Here is a 17,117-nt window from a genome sequence, read left to right on the forward strand (position 1 = left end):
AGTCTTCAAAAGACTAGAGTATTAACCCATGTAATTTCAGAAAAAAATAAGTTATCTTATAAACAATTATGATTTACTTAAATGTACTTGGTGTAATTCACACCACCACCTGACATGGGTGAATATGTACCAAGGTATATTCGGAATCCATGCCCTTTTCACTACTAACATGGGTTCTTTGTTATAGTTCTATCTACCAACCTTGCCACATGTATATATGTTTCCATTGTAATTCATTTGCCATGCTAATATCAAAGGCCACCCACATTCCCACACAATATCTAAAATACATACAATCAACAACGTTAAAAAGAGCAAAATTGCAGGAAGGAATATAATCATCACAATCCGTTGCCTAACAAAATTTTAGGTTTTTCCTTTGTTGTTAACAATAAATTTATAAGAGTGCAACTACTAGGACCAATTTCAAAAGAAAAATCAGGATATGAAAAACAAAAGTAATATCCTTCTTTCCTCTAGAAGACTAGTTCATGAGGTTTCACACCATCCTTTAGAGAAAACCTAGCACCGAGATAAACCTTCAAGTCTGGAACACTCTCAATGGCTTTAATCAATGTAGAGTCCACAGTTTTCTGATCATCTTTCTTCTGCTGGGGCAATACACTCTTTTCCTGCATTACGAAAAAAAAAAGCAGAGATCAAAATGCAGAAGAAGGTGAAAATTAAAATAACACCAACAAAACACTAAAATTGACAATTGTACCTCCTTATCTGCCTCAAAGAACTCGCCTTCTCCCTTCTTTTTTTTCTTTTGGGCTTCCTTAGTAAAGTATTTGTCATCAAAGTTGTCAACATTAACAGCAGAAACATCTACTTTGGTTGATGTGGCAATAACATAGGACTGATTCACACGTCTCAAAGGAACTCCATTAATCTTGAAAGGACCTAAAATGGCAAGTGAGAACATAAGTCAGACTGGACATGGGTGGAGAAAAGAGTAGCGATATTCAAATTTGTGATCAATAGGTACTGAAAAAACAAAGTCATTGTACACACCAGAACACACCCATCAACATAATCATAATATCATTGGCACCAGCAAGTAGTAACAGAAGTAAACACCTCAAGCAATAAGGAAGAGGTAACCTTTACAAACCAATTACTCGTGTCAAGGAGCACACGAACAAACTGCTTAGCATGCTAAATCTTAGCAATAGAAGTAACGTGTTAAATAGCAAAACTCACCAGTCACAAGAAGCAAGCCAGAAGGAAGCTGCTTCAAAAACACTACCCTCTTTCCTTTAAATCTACCAGCAAGAAGAATCAACACTGTCCCCGGTGTAATGCTAGCCCTGAAACACACCCAACAAAAAGTCACATGCCATAAGCACCACATAAAGATTTAAAAAAAAATAGTAAACACAATAAATTTTTTTAAAATTAACTCAAATCAATTTCACCATTCACCAATAACCTACGCTTTATACACCAGATCCCAAATTAATTAAAAAATCACAACCATAAGATAAATAGACATAAATAAAAGCTAGACGTTAGAATTAGAACTTCTGATTCTACTTGTTTTCACTGATTAGTTAGTCAGTTGGTTAGGTTTCTAAACACTTAGTTAGCTAGTGCGTGGAACACGTAGCTTCTCATGTTAAAAATACCATGAACTTTCTATTAGCATACTATTCAATCATTCAATTCCATAGTTTCCTTTGGATCCTCTCCCTACCATCTCATATTCCTAATAAAATCAATTACACAAGCTAAACTAAAAACGCAAAAATGCATAAATATCCAATGAACAAATATGTGAGATTGGATTGAAGTGAAAATGCACCTGAGCTTAGTGGGTTTGGGTTTGTGCTTGTTGACAAGTGGCTTCTTGACATCATCGGCAGGGTAAAATTTGGGTGGTTTTTCAGCGGGAGCTTCGGGTTTAGGTTTAGGATCGTGGCGAGGGAAAACGCCACCGTTTTTAGCTTTGATAGCCCAGATGCCCCTCTTGTGGTACATCTGCGACCTCGAGTACTTTCCGATTCCCCTTATCAATTCAGGGTTTCTGCTAACCTTACGAGTTCTCTGCTTCGGCGCCATTGATGCTTCCTTCTACAAACCCTAATTTTGGTTCAACGCGCAAATGACATAAGAGATGTACCTTGTTTGTATAAACCCTATCTCCCCATGCCTCAGGCCCATTAACTTTTTTTCAGGTCTAGGCCTAGTCCAATAAGAAAAAAATAACACATTAATATTATTCTTTTTACATTCTACATTAAACTTATAATTGGCGATAAAAATAAATTCTAATGTAATTACTTTTATATCTTTTACTCAATTTTGTAATTGTCTACCACTAATAAGCAATTTTTTTTAATAAGTTATTTTATTGTAAAATTAGTCGATTTATTCATGCGGAGATTCAGTTAATTTATTTATTAAAAATAAATTAATTTTATTTAGCAAAATAAATTTATTTTTTATATCTTATATCATTTTAAAAAATGATATAATTATATATGTTTAATAAAATTATAATTTTTAATATTTAAATCACACACAAAAATCCTCCTCCTGTTATGAATAATAATTAGTGGCTTAATTAGTGGATGTCAATATTCGTTATCAATCATTACCATTTATATTTTCGTTATGTATTATTCCCTTTATTGTGTAATTATTTAGTTACTACATGTACTTATAAATAGGTTAGTCTTCCCCAAAGATAATATATAAGTCAGATTTTATTCTCCATCTCATATTGTCTTATTTCTTCTCTCTACTTTTTCTTCCTTTTATAACACCTCCTTTGTTTTGAAATTGTGAAATAAACATGAAAATTGTAAGGTAATAACAACATAATTATCTTATTGAAGGGAAGTATATTATGAATTTTAGATGAAAATAAATAAATAAAATATGTTTTGGTATATAAATGGTGATTAGTTTGTAACACCCCCTTTAACTCATAAATATGAAAGGCCATGAGACAATTGAAAAGTTATGAATTTTGGATGGAATTTTTGAATAAGAAATTTTGAATATTTTTATAACAACCCGTCATAATCTCTATACTTAATGATAAATAATTAACAGCAAAAAATTATTAACTTATAATTATATATCTATATATACAAGAATATGTTTTGTGAAGCATGTATATGTAGAGATAAAAATAATTATTCAAATATATATAATATAGATACATTAATCTTGTAAATGCAAACTATACAACATAAGTGATCAGTCAAATAACTGGTATTATTTATACAATAACCACTCAAAGGTAGTTATCAAAAGAGACATCTAACTCTTGCACCACAGAGCAACCTCCATTGCACCACTCCACACATATTTTTACCATACTTCAATACCACGTATGATCATCACAATTCAAGTCATATGGAAACATGCAAGAGTAAGTGTGAGAAAGATAATCACTGGAAGGGAGTTAAATAATGTGTATAAAAACTCGCACGTTTTTGGTAGTGAAGTAGTAACATTAGTTAGATGAAGTGTGAAGAGCAGTCAGATGGAGTACTTGGTATTTTATACTAGTTAGTCTCAACCACTGAGATCACGTCTAATTTTCAATTCAATTAGATCAAGTTTCACTATCTTTAAACTGAGATACAAGTATTATTTCAACAAGTCATTTATGATTCAGTCCTAAGTATTTTTTGACTTGTCTCTTTAAGTAACTACTCAAGTATTTTTTTTAACAATAAGCATCTCCAAGCTTAACAACCAAATATTTTGTAACAATTAGGCCTTTCTAAGGTCAAACACGAATATTCTTTTACAAACAAATATCTCCAAGCTCAAAATAATAAAACAAAAATTCTTTTATAAACAAGTTTCTCCAAGTTCAATCTTATAACAATAGTTATGAAAGTTATACAAATGTTAAGTTCGTCTCACTTAGACATTATACAGCCAATATAGAGCAATGAACTTTTATAAGAAAGAATGAAGTTTATACACATGTATATGTTTTTGTACAAGTGTGTGTGTGTATATATATATGTGTGTGTGTGTTATCTTCTTTCTTTAACTTTTAATCTTCTTAATAATATAGTAGCTTAGAGAAGATGATCATCGCAACACTTTAAGTTCAACTCACAAATTTGTTTCATATGTCTTTATCATCTTTCTTTATGATGACATATAATCATTTGACTCATTTAATCCAAGCATTAAATGCATTTCACCAAATGGTACCTCTTATCTGATAAGAGAGGTTACTTATCAAAATTTGATACCAAACGGAGCTTGTAGAAACAATGTCAACGTATAATAGTTATAACAATTATTTTATCTGCTTTTCTCTTTCAAGGATCTTAGTTTTAACGAAAAACACGATTCTTCTCTTCAATATATTTGTGAGTTCTAAGGTGACTTTTTGGTTTAATCTAATAAGGAATAAGACATTCAATACAAATTTTGTAGTTAGTCTCAATAAATAATAAAAATTTAATATATATGAGATAAACTATATGTTTCGTCTGATTTACATCGTCTTATGGATGATTTGCATCTTACACTTCATTTGAAAAACGTTTTTCAAAGATATTTTTGAAAATGTTTTTGATAAAATTTTCTCTTGTAAAAATATTTTTATTTGTTAGCATTAAAACTTTGAAGCTTGAGATATCTAAGATCGTTTTTTCACTTAACAATTTTTTTTTATGGTGATAAACACATTTTTATATTTTTGAAATATCCATTGTACTTTATTTTAGAAAATATTTTTGTTTTGATAAGACAAAGAGATTTTTATCTTTTTGAAATGTTTTCATCTTCCAAAAGGTATTTTTATCGAAAGGAGTTCTAACCATTTAACCTTGAAACAACTTTTCAATTTTGCCTAATTTTTTTTTCTTAAAAACGTATAAGCAATTTGAATGAGATTTTTATAAAAATGACATAAGACACACATCTAAGACATTGTAGAATCATTCAAACTAGTTGATTTTCATGAGTATGCTCTTTAAGAGTAGTATTTTCTCATATATATTTGTTCTATCATCATTCGAAATAGCATATGAGATAAACTAAGTAATCATAATAAAACAACTTAGAGATGTATTTCATTTTAATGCTTAAAGCATGTTAGCCTATAAAGCAACTTAGAGATATATCCCATGGAAACATATATAAAGGATTTAGACAAGGAATATAGTATATGCAATTTTTGTTTTAAAAACAACCCATCAGTTTGAGTTGATCAATTACCTTCGTCTCCATTAGATGGTGATTGTGCAAATGAAGACCAAAGTCTTCATCCAATGTAGTCAAATGAAAAATGTTGGAATGATCAGACTACAAATTGTGGAGATGAGGACCAAAGTCTTCGCCCAACCTAGTTAAATGAAATTGTTGAGATTGTCAATTTTCAAGCATTATTGCTTCTTCTTATGGATTGAGATTCAACGAGACCTCTAACCAACTATCTCTTCTTGAAACATTTAACAAAAATACTCCAAGTTGTAGTGATATACATTTGTATTTAGTTAAATTGCTTTGTTAGAGCCTTACAAGTCCCCTTCATAGATTATAGTTGATTATAGATATCGCAAAGGCACTATTCATGTTTAAGGAGGATGTGTTGAATTATGTGAAACTTTAAAACATTTTTTTATCAAGTGAAATGGAAAGAAAAGAAATAGGAAGCATAAAATATAAGAGAAATATATAAAATATATATGTGTGTGTTGTTTAAATGGATACAAAATTATTTTTAAAAATTATGATAATTAAAACAAAAAAGGAAAGAATACATCTCTTTTTATGTCAATTTAGGAGGAAAATGATTCCAAATACGTCAAACGAATATAATAATTGACCCAAGAGAGAGACCTTACACATGTGATTATTAGGGTTGGGTAGATGGATCCGGGTCCGCGGACCAGTCTGTAAGCCCGCGGATTTCGCGGATAATAGACCCATTTTTTTAAATCCGTATGATTATGTCTAATTTTTGAGCCCGGTCCGTGAAGTCCGCAAACTTGGCGGATTTAATCCGCGGGCTCGCGGGCTAGTCCGCGGACTTCACTAATTAATATTTTTAAATATTATGATTTTAATATTAAGTTGTGTATTTAATTTTTAAATTATTATGACATTAAAATTATGTTTAGTTGGTATGTGTTTGTCATTTGAATTATTTTTTAATACATTTTGATGTTTTTATTATTAAAAGTTTATTACTATTATTTAAGTATTTGTCATTATTTTTATTTTAATATTTTAATATTTAGTATTTTAATCTATTTTAACTATTGATAAATTTTAGTATGATAAAATTTAACTTATAAATAAAAAAATATAATTTTTTTTCTAATTTTATGTATTTTTATTTTTAAAAATTTATTTTTTGAACTATTAATTTAACCCGCAAGCCGGTCCGTTATCCACGAATTTTGACAGGCCAGATATTGACCAACATGTAGGATTCTCCTAAGCAAGGCGAGAACGTAAGCATGGACGGAGGGGGTTGATTTATTTCAAAATTTATATTAACAATATATTTTCTATTTTTCTTACACCAACAGTTATAATCTTACTCTATTTCCCCCCTACTACCCTTTATTTCTCTCTATTTCTCACTTATTTCATCCATCCCTGCCAATCGAACCATAAATTTTGCTACAATGACAGAGATAAAGAATAAAAATAAGATCATTTAGAATAATTTGATAATGATTTTTTAAAAATGAATATGATGATGATTGTAGTCTTCAGAAGACTAGAGAATTAACCCATGTAATTTCAGGAATAAAATTAAGTTATTCCTATAAATTTATCATATAAACAATTATGACTTACTTAATATGTACTTGGTGTAATTCACACCACCAATTAACGTGGACGAGTATGTACCAAGGTATATTAACATGGTTCTTTGTTACACCAACCTTGCCACATGTATATATGTTTCCAGTGTACTTCATTTGACATGCTAATATGAAAGGCCACTCACACAATTTCTAAAATACATACGATCAACAAATCGTTAAAAAGAGCAAAATTGCAGGAAGAAATATCATCATCACAATCCGTTGCCTAACAAAATTTTAGGTTTTTCCTTGGTCTGTTAAAAATAAATTTATAAGAGTGCAGCTACTAGGACCAATATCAAAAGAAAAATCAGGATATGAAAAACAAAAGTAATATCCTTCTTTCCTCTAGAAGACTAGTTCATGAGGTTTAACACCATCCTTTAGGGAAAACCTAGCACCGAGATAAGCCTTCAAGTCTGGAACACTCTCAATGGCTTTAATTAATGTAGAGTCCACAGTTTTCTGATCATCTTTCTTCTGCTGGGGCAATACACTCTTTTCCTGCATTAGGAAAAAAAAAGGCAGAGATCAACACGCAGAAGCAAGTGAAAATTACAAGAACACCAACAAAATACTAAAATTGACAATCGTACCTCCTTATCTGCCTCAAAGAACTCGCCTTCTCCCTTCTTTTTCTTCTTTTGGACTTCCTTTGTAAAGTATTTGTCATCAAAGTTGTCGACATTAACAGCAGAAACATCTACTTTAGTTGATGTGGCAATAACATAGGATTGATTCACACGTCTCAAGGGAACTCCATTAATCTTAAAAGGACCTAAAATGGCAAGTGAGAACATAAGCAAGACTGGATATGGGTGGAGAAAAGAGTAGTGATATTCAAATTTGTGATCAAATAGGTACTGAAAAAACAAAGTCAAAGTACACTCCAGAGCACACTCATCAACATAATCAAAAATATCATTCGCACCGCACAAACAAAACCATACAACATGGGAAAATTTGGGATCATTTGGTTTGAGAAAATGTGTCATATTTCCTCTTTTAATTACAAAAATGACATCATAATCTTATTTTATCTCCGATTTTCAAAAGATTAAAACAACTTTTGTATTGTTTTATACTTTCAACGCTACATGTACAAAGCTTAATTCAGAAAAAATGAATCCCCTAATAATAAGAGACAACAATGCGAGTAGTAACAGAAGTAAACACCTCGAGCAATAAGGAAGAGGTAACCTTTACAAACCAATTACTCGTGTCAAGGTTAAAACACTGAATTGATGAATCTAATAGCACACGAACAAACTGCTTAGCATACTAAATCTTAGCAATAGAAGTAACGTGTTAAATAGCAAAACTCACCAGTCACAAGAAGCAAGCCAGAAGGAAGCTGCTTCAAAAACACTACCCTCTTTCCTTTAAATCTACCAGCAAGAAGAATCAACACTGTCCCTGGTGTAATGCTAGCCCTGAAACACAGCCAACACAAAATCACATGCCATAAGCACCAAATAAAGATAAAAAAATCAGTAAACCTTAGAAATTCTATTAAAAATGACTCAAATCAATTTCCCCATTCACCAATAACCTACGCTTTATACACCAGATCCCAAATTAATTTAAAAACACCACCGTAAGATAAATGGACAAAAATAAAAGCTAGACGTTAGAATTAGAAATTCTGATTCTACTTGTTTTCACTGATTAGTTAGTCAGTTGGTTAGGTTTCTAAACACTTAGTTAGCTAGAAATACCATGAACTTTCTATTAGCATACTATTCAATCATTCAATTCCAGAGTTTCCTTTGGAGCCTCCCCCTAACATCTCATATTCCTAATCAAATCAATTACACAAACTAAACTAAAAACGCAAAAATACATAAATATCCACTGAACAAACATGTGAGATTGGATTGAAGTGAAAATGCACCTGAGCTTAGTGGGTTTGGGTTTGTGCTTGTTGACAAGTGGCTTCTTGACATCATCGGCAGGGTAAAATTTGGGTGGTTTTTCAGCGGGAGCTTCGGGTTTAGGTTTAGGATCGTGGCGAGGGAAAACGCCGCCGTTTTTAGCTTTGATAGCCCAGATGCCTCTCTTGTGGTACATCTGCGACCTCGAGTACTTTCCGATTCCCCTTATCAATTCAGGGTTTCTGCTAACCTTATGAGTTATCTGCTTCGGCGCCATTGATGCTTCCTCCTACAAACCCTAATTTTGGTTCAGCGCGCAAATGACATAAGAGACGTACCTTGTTTGTATAAACCCTGTCTCCCCATGCCTCAGGCCCATTAACTTTTTGCAGGTCTAGGCCTAGTCCAATAAGAAAAAAATAACACATTAATATTTTCTTTTTACATTCTATATTAAAATTTGACTTTTGTAATTAGTGTGACAGCATGAATAGTATGCATAAACTTATAATTGAGTATAAAAATAAATTCTATTGTAATTACTTTTATATCTTGTTCTCAATTGTGTAATTGTCTACTGTTACTAATATTGTAAAACTAGTCGGTTTATTCGTACGATGTGTGGAGATTTAGTTAATTTTTTTTATTAACAATAAATTAATTTTATTTAACAAAAAAATTTATTTTTAATATTTAATATCATTTTAAAAAATGATATAATCATATAAATTTAATACAATTATAATTTTTATTGTCTAAATCACATGCAAGAATCCTCCTTTGTTTTGAAATTGCCAAATAAGTATGAAAATTAAAATATAATAACATCATAATTATCTTATTGAAGGGGAGTATATTATGAGTTTTAGATGAAAATAAATAAATAAATAAGTACTTTCTGGTATATAAATGGTGATTCGTTTGTAACAGCACCATGCAATTAATAAATATGAATGCTGATGAGACAATTGAAAAGTTTTCAATTTTGGATGAAAAGTTTTTAGTAAATTTTTTTAAATATTTTATTGTTTATATTTGATATTTCTAGAATTTTTATCGTCAAATGTAAAAGGTAATAAATTTTCTAATTAATAGTCTATATTTTATGTGTAAATTTTTTTATTAACATTTTTTTAAATTGAAATAATTAATAAATAATAATTTAAGATGTTGTTACAACTTATATATTAATGTGTTATTTTTTATTTTATAGGTATTATTTTGGATGGAAATCTTATTTTGAATATTTTACTTTAAAAATATTTACATAAAAATATTAATAATTTTTATATGAAATTATGTTTAATTACATTTTCTATATTAATGTAATAAATAATAATTTTATATTTTAGAAAAAAGAATTATTGCAGAAATTGTTTACTTTGCTAATTAATGTGTTATTTTTGTGTGCTAATATACGTTATTTTTTTTAGCATATAATAATAAATATTTTTAATAATTATTTTTATGTGAATTTTATAATTATTTTTACTTTAAAATGTATAATAATTTAATATTAATGTAATTAATATTTTATGATACTGTTGCAGTTTTTATATTAATTTATTATTATATTATATAATTACATAAATAATAAAATTTTAATTTTATTTTATGAGACTTATCTATAAAAATATGTTAAAAGGAAAATTTTGAAGAGAAATACTTGCCGCAGAAATTATTCCCTTTATACTCGACTAGATAGGTAATAATCCGATTGATTAATTGTACCCTTGTACTGCCATTATTAAGAGGGTAATTTGAAGGTTTTTAAATGATGCTCTGAATTGTCTCTTATGTAAATTTAGAGAAGATTTCTAATTTAACTTCTCCAAAAATTAATTTTAACATATAATAAATTAATTTTAACTTCCGAAAAAAGACACGGATTAAATAGTTTAAATACAATTTTTCATTTTTTTAGAATCCGTTTCTTCCTTCTAAGAAAGTATCCCTGAATTCTAATTTCTAAGCACTAGATTTATCCAAATCATAAATTGATTATGAAATTCACACTAATTTTAACTATGGACATTTTATATTTGATAATTTTTTTTTTTTTAGAGTTAATCACTTATATACTGCAGTGTAAAGTTTTTTTATATCAGCAACCAATTATATCTTTTAATTGTGTCATGTCACTGTTAAAAATAAATGTTTATAGTGACATGACACAATTAAAAGATATAATTAGATATCAATGTAAAAAAAATTTACACTGACAATGTATAGGTATTAACTATTTTTTTTTTAAGTCAGATCCTCTCGAGTCATTTCCATCATCTTCGTCTCTATTTCTCTGTTTCCTCATCATTTGTCTATCCTCTCTCCATTCTCTTTGCTTCATAACTTTTGTCGTCTTCTTTTTTTATTTTGAGGCACCAGAACAGAAGAGTATCCAAATTAATAATATTTTGGTATAATTTTTTTCGGTGTAACTCAAAATATTAATATGAAAGAGAGATCAATAATTATTAGTTTTTTTTTTTCTTTCTAATATTACTCACTACTTACTAACATTAACGTGATTATATTATGAAAAAAAGTTAAATTAAAAAAAAAAAAACAAACAAACAAACAAACAAAAAAAACCTATACACTAAAAACACTATAATTAGTTTCATGTTTTTCTCTCTTGTAATGCAACATTTTTATGTTAGTAATACCAGAGCACCCCGAATGCACTAAAAATGCATCAGCATTTGGGAATCGCTTCTGTTCAACACTTCCACAAATAGAATTGTTAAGCAAAACTTAAATCTATTATTTGGAACCTCTCAAAACAATGCACCAGCAAACACAGGGTAATTCCATTTTCAAGGAATGAATCCTATCCCTTTGAACTGAGAGCTCGACCAAAAACTCCCAATATAAATAAATCCAAGCATGCCAAGAAAGCAAAACTAACTGCTTTGAGTTGAGACAGTACTAAACAAATAGTGTCAAAGGGATAGTGTTATCTTGCTTTCTTCAACAAAAAATTTCGTATCCTTGGGACATGGGAGTAATACCAGAAATACAAAATTTTACATGCACAAAATCACTGGTACTAACAGATCTATCTATATTTGCAAGGTCACATTAACGTTTATGTACCAATTAACACAACAATTCTGCCTATTAGTTGTGACTTGTCCTTTTTCCACCTAAACAGTTATTCGTTTGGCGTCACCTTCCCTTGACTTGTCACCTGCAAGAGAATATCTCCATCTCTTTGGTATTTGCTGAAGAAATTTGTTGTCATGGTTCAATCCCTAGGAAAAGCCTCTGTACAGTCTCGTCTTTTATTGACAAACAGATGACCTCAAAATTACATGGATCACGAAATTAACATTGTTAAGAAAATGTCTTCAGGATGAAAACGGCTAGAAGACCAATGTTGCCTAACGAAGTAGCAATCAATGTACATCTTGATGAGAAATATTTTACTTAATAGTTGATGAGAAACTTAAAGGCTCGGCTAATTGTAATTTTATCACATCTTGATTCTTCTCAATCATCAAGTAAAAATGCAGCAACTTCAGGCACATAACCAAACCCTTTGATCTGTAGAATCAAATTGTCTAGAACTAAAGATATAAGTGAAGAGTCACGATGGGTTGTGTCTCTGGCAATAAATCTGTGAACTTCTCTATTCACTTCAATCCAACTCCAACCTGGTTCTTTCACTACCCTACTCGTCTCCATTTTCTTCCGCAACTTTCTGACATTTTCCCACATACCCTTTGATGCAAAAATATTTGAAAGTAATATATATGACCCACTATCAGCTGGATCACACGAAATTGCCATCTCAGCAGCATATGTCCCTAGTTCCACATGACCTGAAGCTCTACAAGCACTGAGCAGGCTCCTCCACACTACTGCTGCTGGTTTTATTGGCATCTTCTCGATAAATTCCTTAGCTTCATATATTTTACCAGCCCGGCCCAAGAGGGAAACCATGCAAGCATAATGATCAATCCCTGGTTCAATTCCAAACCGGGACATTGATTCAAAATGATTAAATCCAAGGTCTAGAAGTCCAGCATGGCTACATGCTGATAGTACCCCTACAAAGGTGACATAATTTGGCTTCACTCCCTCCATAATCATGTGTTTGAACACCTCCAGAGCTTTTGCTGCCTCTCCATGCTGGGCATATGTTGAAATCATGGAATTCCAACAGGCAATGTCTCTCTGGTCTGTGGAACTAAATGCCTTGAGAGCCTCTTCAATGCTTCCACATTTGGCATACATATCCACTAGGGCATTTATGACAAAGGGGTCATCATCAAGACCCATCTTTATCACCTGGTTGTGAAACTGCTGACCATGTCGCAAACTAGCTATGTTACTTGCTGCTGAGATTACAGCGGCAAAAGTGAATTCATTGGGTTTTAGCTTTGAGATCTGAAGATCTTTGTAAAGCTTGAGTGACTCCTCATTTTCCAATTGTTGGCTGTACCCAGAAAACATTGCATTCCATACTACAATGTCTTTGTCATATATCTCCTCAAAAACTAGTTTTGCATCCCCAGCACATGAGCATTTTGAATAAACATCTATTAGAGCACTTCCAGCAAAATTGTCTAAAGAAACCCCATATTTTATAATGAGGCCATGGATTTGGTTGCCTAGTTTCCGGAGAAATAATGATGAAGATAGCCCTAGAAGGCTTACAAATGTTAATAGAGTTGGCGGCGATGAACTTAGCCTCATTTCGTGAAAAAGATCCAATGCTTCAAACAGCTTGTCTTGTCTCGAGTATCCTTCTATCATTGCATTGTAGGATACTACATTTGTAGCAGCCACTAGGTCGAAGACTTTTCTTGCATTAATCAAGGAATCACATTTGGCATACATGTCAATCAAACCATTTTTCACAAAATCATCATTATCAATATTGACCTTGATAGCATAAGCATGCACTTGTCTTCCCTTTTCTAGGGCCTGGAGTGCACCACATGAATTGAGAACACTAGTGCAACCAAATGCATCAGGCTTCCAACCCATTCTAACCATTTCATCAAACAGATCCATGGCATCCACGTGGAATGAATTTTGCATGCAACCAGCAATCATTGTAGTCCACGAAACAACATCTTTAGCCACCAGCTGATCAAATAACTTCCGACCTGTCTTCACCTTGTGACATTTCAAATAAAAATCTATAATTCCATTGACCACTGAAACATCCATGTCAAAGCCCCTCCTTAACACATAGCCATGAATTTGCCTCCCCCCTTCGAGAAACTCAAGCATCGAACAAGCACTCAAAACACTAGAAATCACATATCTGTCTGGACATACATCATCCTCTTTCATTCGGTTGAATAACTTTAAGGCTACTTCACTTCTTTCGTGTTTCGAATACCCTGTTATAATTGCAGTCCATGTGACAGTGGTTTTAACTTCCAGGCCATCAAAAATTAACCTTGCTTCATCAACACAACCGTGCTTGGTGTAAAAATCAATCAAAGATGTACCCACATAAACATCCAGAACAAACCCACCCTTGACAACAAAACCATGCACCTGGAGAGCTTGACTGAAACTACTCAATTGAGTACAAGCTCTAATGACACTGGCCAAAATGTATTCATTTGGCCCCTCACTGCAAATTCTCCAGAACCGGCAGAACATTGTCAATGCTTCTGCATTGTAACCATGTTGAGTGTACATAGAAACCATGGAGGACCAAGTAACTAGGTTCCTATGAGGCATAATATCGAACAGCTTCTGTGCATCGATTAAGTTAAGTTTTGAGTATCTATGCAAGAGAGTGTTAACGAGGAAGGTATCGTGTTGGTGAAAACCCAACACCACAATGTGGGCATGGATTTTTTTGTAGTAATGAGAAGTGGGAATATTTGGGCATGGCAATTGCAATAAGTTGGCCAATTCACGCCCAATTTTTCGTTGTTTGAGAATCGCAGAATCGTGTTGAAAAAAATGAGGTGACACACTAGACAAATGAAAATTTTGGCACACATTGATTTTGTTAAGGAATTTTAAGTGGGATCCTAGTAGTAGTCGATGCGGGTTACGCATCATAGATACGAGGTGGGTGCATGCTCTAGTTTTAGTTCAGCCTTAAATCCTGATTATGCTTATATCCACTTTTTATCCGCCTAGTTTTGTGTAATTTTGTTTCCCTAAAAGAATTATTTCACATTTAGAATGTGTATGAACACCCGTGAAAATTAAATTAATTTGATATATTTATATAATCGATTATAATTAGACTAAAAATAATTATAATGATCAAATATTTAAATATAGAAAACAAAATATTTTTAGGTTTTCTTTATACAAATTTTAGCTTTGTTTCAAATACACAATTTTTTTTACACAAAACTTTTACTCAAATAATTTAAAACTCAAAATACAATTTGTCCAAGTCTCATATTTTTTTAGCAAACTTTTACCATCAATAATTTATTCTCAAAATTTTTATCACAAAATGTTGATAAAACATGTCAATGTGCCGAATGTTATCATACTAGAATATTGATATAATGATCAAACATATATACGCGTTTTCATGAATGTGGCACATATATGATATTTACATATTATTATTATTATTAACATCAATAACATTGTTACCACCATCATAGAGGAAATAATGACGATGATATTAAAGACAATTACAATAATGATAGTTATAATGATAATGATAATAATATTAATAACAATGATGATGATAATAATGAATAGCGATGACAATGGTAAGAATGATGTCGTAACAACAATTATAGTAATAATGGTGGAGGCAATGAAAATAACAATCTCGTAACTAAAAATTTTATTTAGTTGTAATTTAAGGACTATCATTAAAAGATTACACTTTCTCATTCTAATATTTGTTCATTTGAAACGCTCCTACATATATATTACTAAAACATACACTATGTATCTTCGTGTATTTTACATAAAAGCAAAATAAAAGATAAAATAAACTAAAATTTAATAAGAGTGATTGGTTAAAAATTGAGGGTGTAAAAAAAAATTTGAACAATTATAAAGATACCATAGTTCAAAGGTTAATATCACGATTCAAAGTGTACATAATAAGCTTACATGATCAAAACCTCCAACAGATTCACATTGAATGTAACATTGATGTTGTCTTTTTTCATGAAACTTTCATGTATGAAGTTGATTATTGTGTTATTTATAGGTTACTTTGGTTTGGCTAAAATAGTTTGATTTCATGAACTCTCAACACACCATAAGAGGCTAAAGCATTGTCACTTTACTATGCCATTTGTTGGGTCCATGAATTGTAGTTTTCCAATATCATTGAAGTAGATTACAAGTTAATTGTTGACATTATCAATTAAAAGAGGTTTCATACTAATGAGTTTCAACATATCCTGCAAAATATAATTTTTATTCTCTTTAAAAATTTGTATATAGTTTGTTACTAGGTAAGTCAATCAAGTTGTTCACTCCTTGGCTAGGGCATATAGATATTTTGCTCAAGGAGTGATAAAATGGGTCACAACTTGCTAGTTCATCAAAAATTGGTGGACCAGGCCAGGTGTCCTAGCTTGCCAACCTGCCTAGTTCATCCCTCCTAACTCATCAACTAATTTTTAAAATGTGTTTTTTAATTTATTATTTTAATATAAGTTTAATTAAGGCACTTCAGGTTTATTTAGTGTATACTTTATGATTTATTATACAACAAATATATTATGTATTTGATTAATTTTATTATATGAAATTTAAGATTTTATTATTATTTAGATACATTAATTTATGTAGGCCTTTTAGATATCAAGAAAAAAATATATGTTAAAAGAGTAACTCAAACTGAATATGCAATTTTCTCCCCTTAGGTGGGACATGCAAGGTTTGTGATTCATTATTTTCTAATGAATTAGCCCGATCTGACCCATTTTTAGTAGTTCAAGATTAAATGGACCAAACTGGTTCATTTTGTCACCTCTAATTTTACTTAACAATAAATTTTTGATTCTAGTCCTACTTGTATTGAATACCTTGTTTTTAATGAAATACTACATGTAGTCCTAATTGTAAGCAACAAATTAAATTTGTTTTCTTATAATTATAAACAATAATCATTATTTTAAAATTTACTTAGATTTAAAGTCCTTTTATGTCGTTCTTGTATTATTAGCTTTATTTTTCTGTGTTCAATTATAATTGACATTAAATATAACAATCACTTAAAATAAAAGGTTATATTTTAGAATAAAATTTAAATTTATGGTACAATTAATTAAAAATAATCACATTGATAATTTATCTTATATTACTTATAATAATTAATACTAGATGTAGCAATACTGTTTTTTTTAAGGAGACAAAACAAATATTTGTAAATAGATTAAAAATAAAATAGAAAGTTACAAGAACAAATATGTCTGTCTAAAAGTGAACATGAAAGATTGTTATAAAAATAATGTTGTTTTTATTAATAGTT

The 17,117-nt window shown here is 30.7% G+C and overlaps 3 protein-coding genes across 3 annotated transcripts; all 3 read right to left on the bottom strand.

Moving 5' to 3' along the window:
* Positions 1–305: 305 nt before the first annotated feature.
* Positions 306–2,123, bottom strand: LOC109791908 (large ribosomal subunit protein eL6z). The gene is made up of 4 exons (XM_083069238.1): positions 1,808–2,123; positions 1,207–1,313; positions 725–906; positions 306–632 (listed from the first exon to the last, which is right to left on the bottom strand). The coding sequence occupies exons 1-4, from the start codon at positions 2,062–2,064 to the stop codon at positions 477–479; spliced, it is 702 nt and encodes a 233-aa protein (XP_082925364.1). The 5' UTR covers positions 2,065–2,123; the 3' UTR covers positions 306–476.
* A 4,856-nt stretch (positions 2,124–6,979) lies between these two features.
* On the bottom strand, positions 6,980–9,014 carry LOC109791907 (large ribosomal subunit protein eL6). The gene is made up of 4 exons (XM_020351273.2): positions 8,701–9,014; positions 8,133–8,239; positions 7,403–7,584; positions 6,980–7,310 (listed from the first exon to the last, which is right to left on the bottom strand). The coding sequence occupies exons 1-4, from the start codon at positions 8,955–8,957 to the stop codon at positions 7,155–7,157; spliced, it is 702 nt and encodes a 233-aa protein (XP_020206862.1). The 5' UTR covers positions 8,958–9,014; the 3' UTR covers positions 6,980–7,154.
* Positions 9,015–12,035: 3,021 nt separating this feature from the next.
* LOC109791910 (Tetratricopeptide repeat (TPR)-like superfamily protein) lies at positions 12,036–14,782 on the bottom strand. Its single transcript, XM_020351275.3, has one exon. It carries the CDS (start codon positions 14,714–14,716, stop codon positions 12,173–12,175), a length of 2,544 nt encoding a protein of 847 aa, XP_020206864.1. The 5' UTR covers positions 14,717–14,782; the 3' UTR covers positions 12,036–12,172.
* Positions 14,783–17,117: the final 2,335 nt, after the last annotated feature.

Source organism: Cajanus cajan, chromosome 2 (genome assembly GCF_000230855.2).
Source record: "Cajanus cajan strain Asha chromosome 2, NIPB_CcT2T_4, whole genome shotgun sequence".
In the NCBI taxonomy this organism is placed as follows: domain Eukaryota; kingdom Viridiplantae; phylum Streptophyta; class Magnoliopsida; order Fabales; family Fabaceae; genus Cajanus; species Cajanus cajan.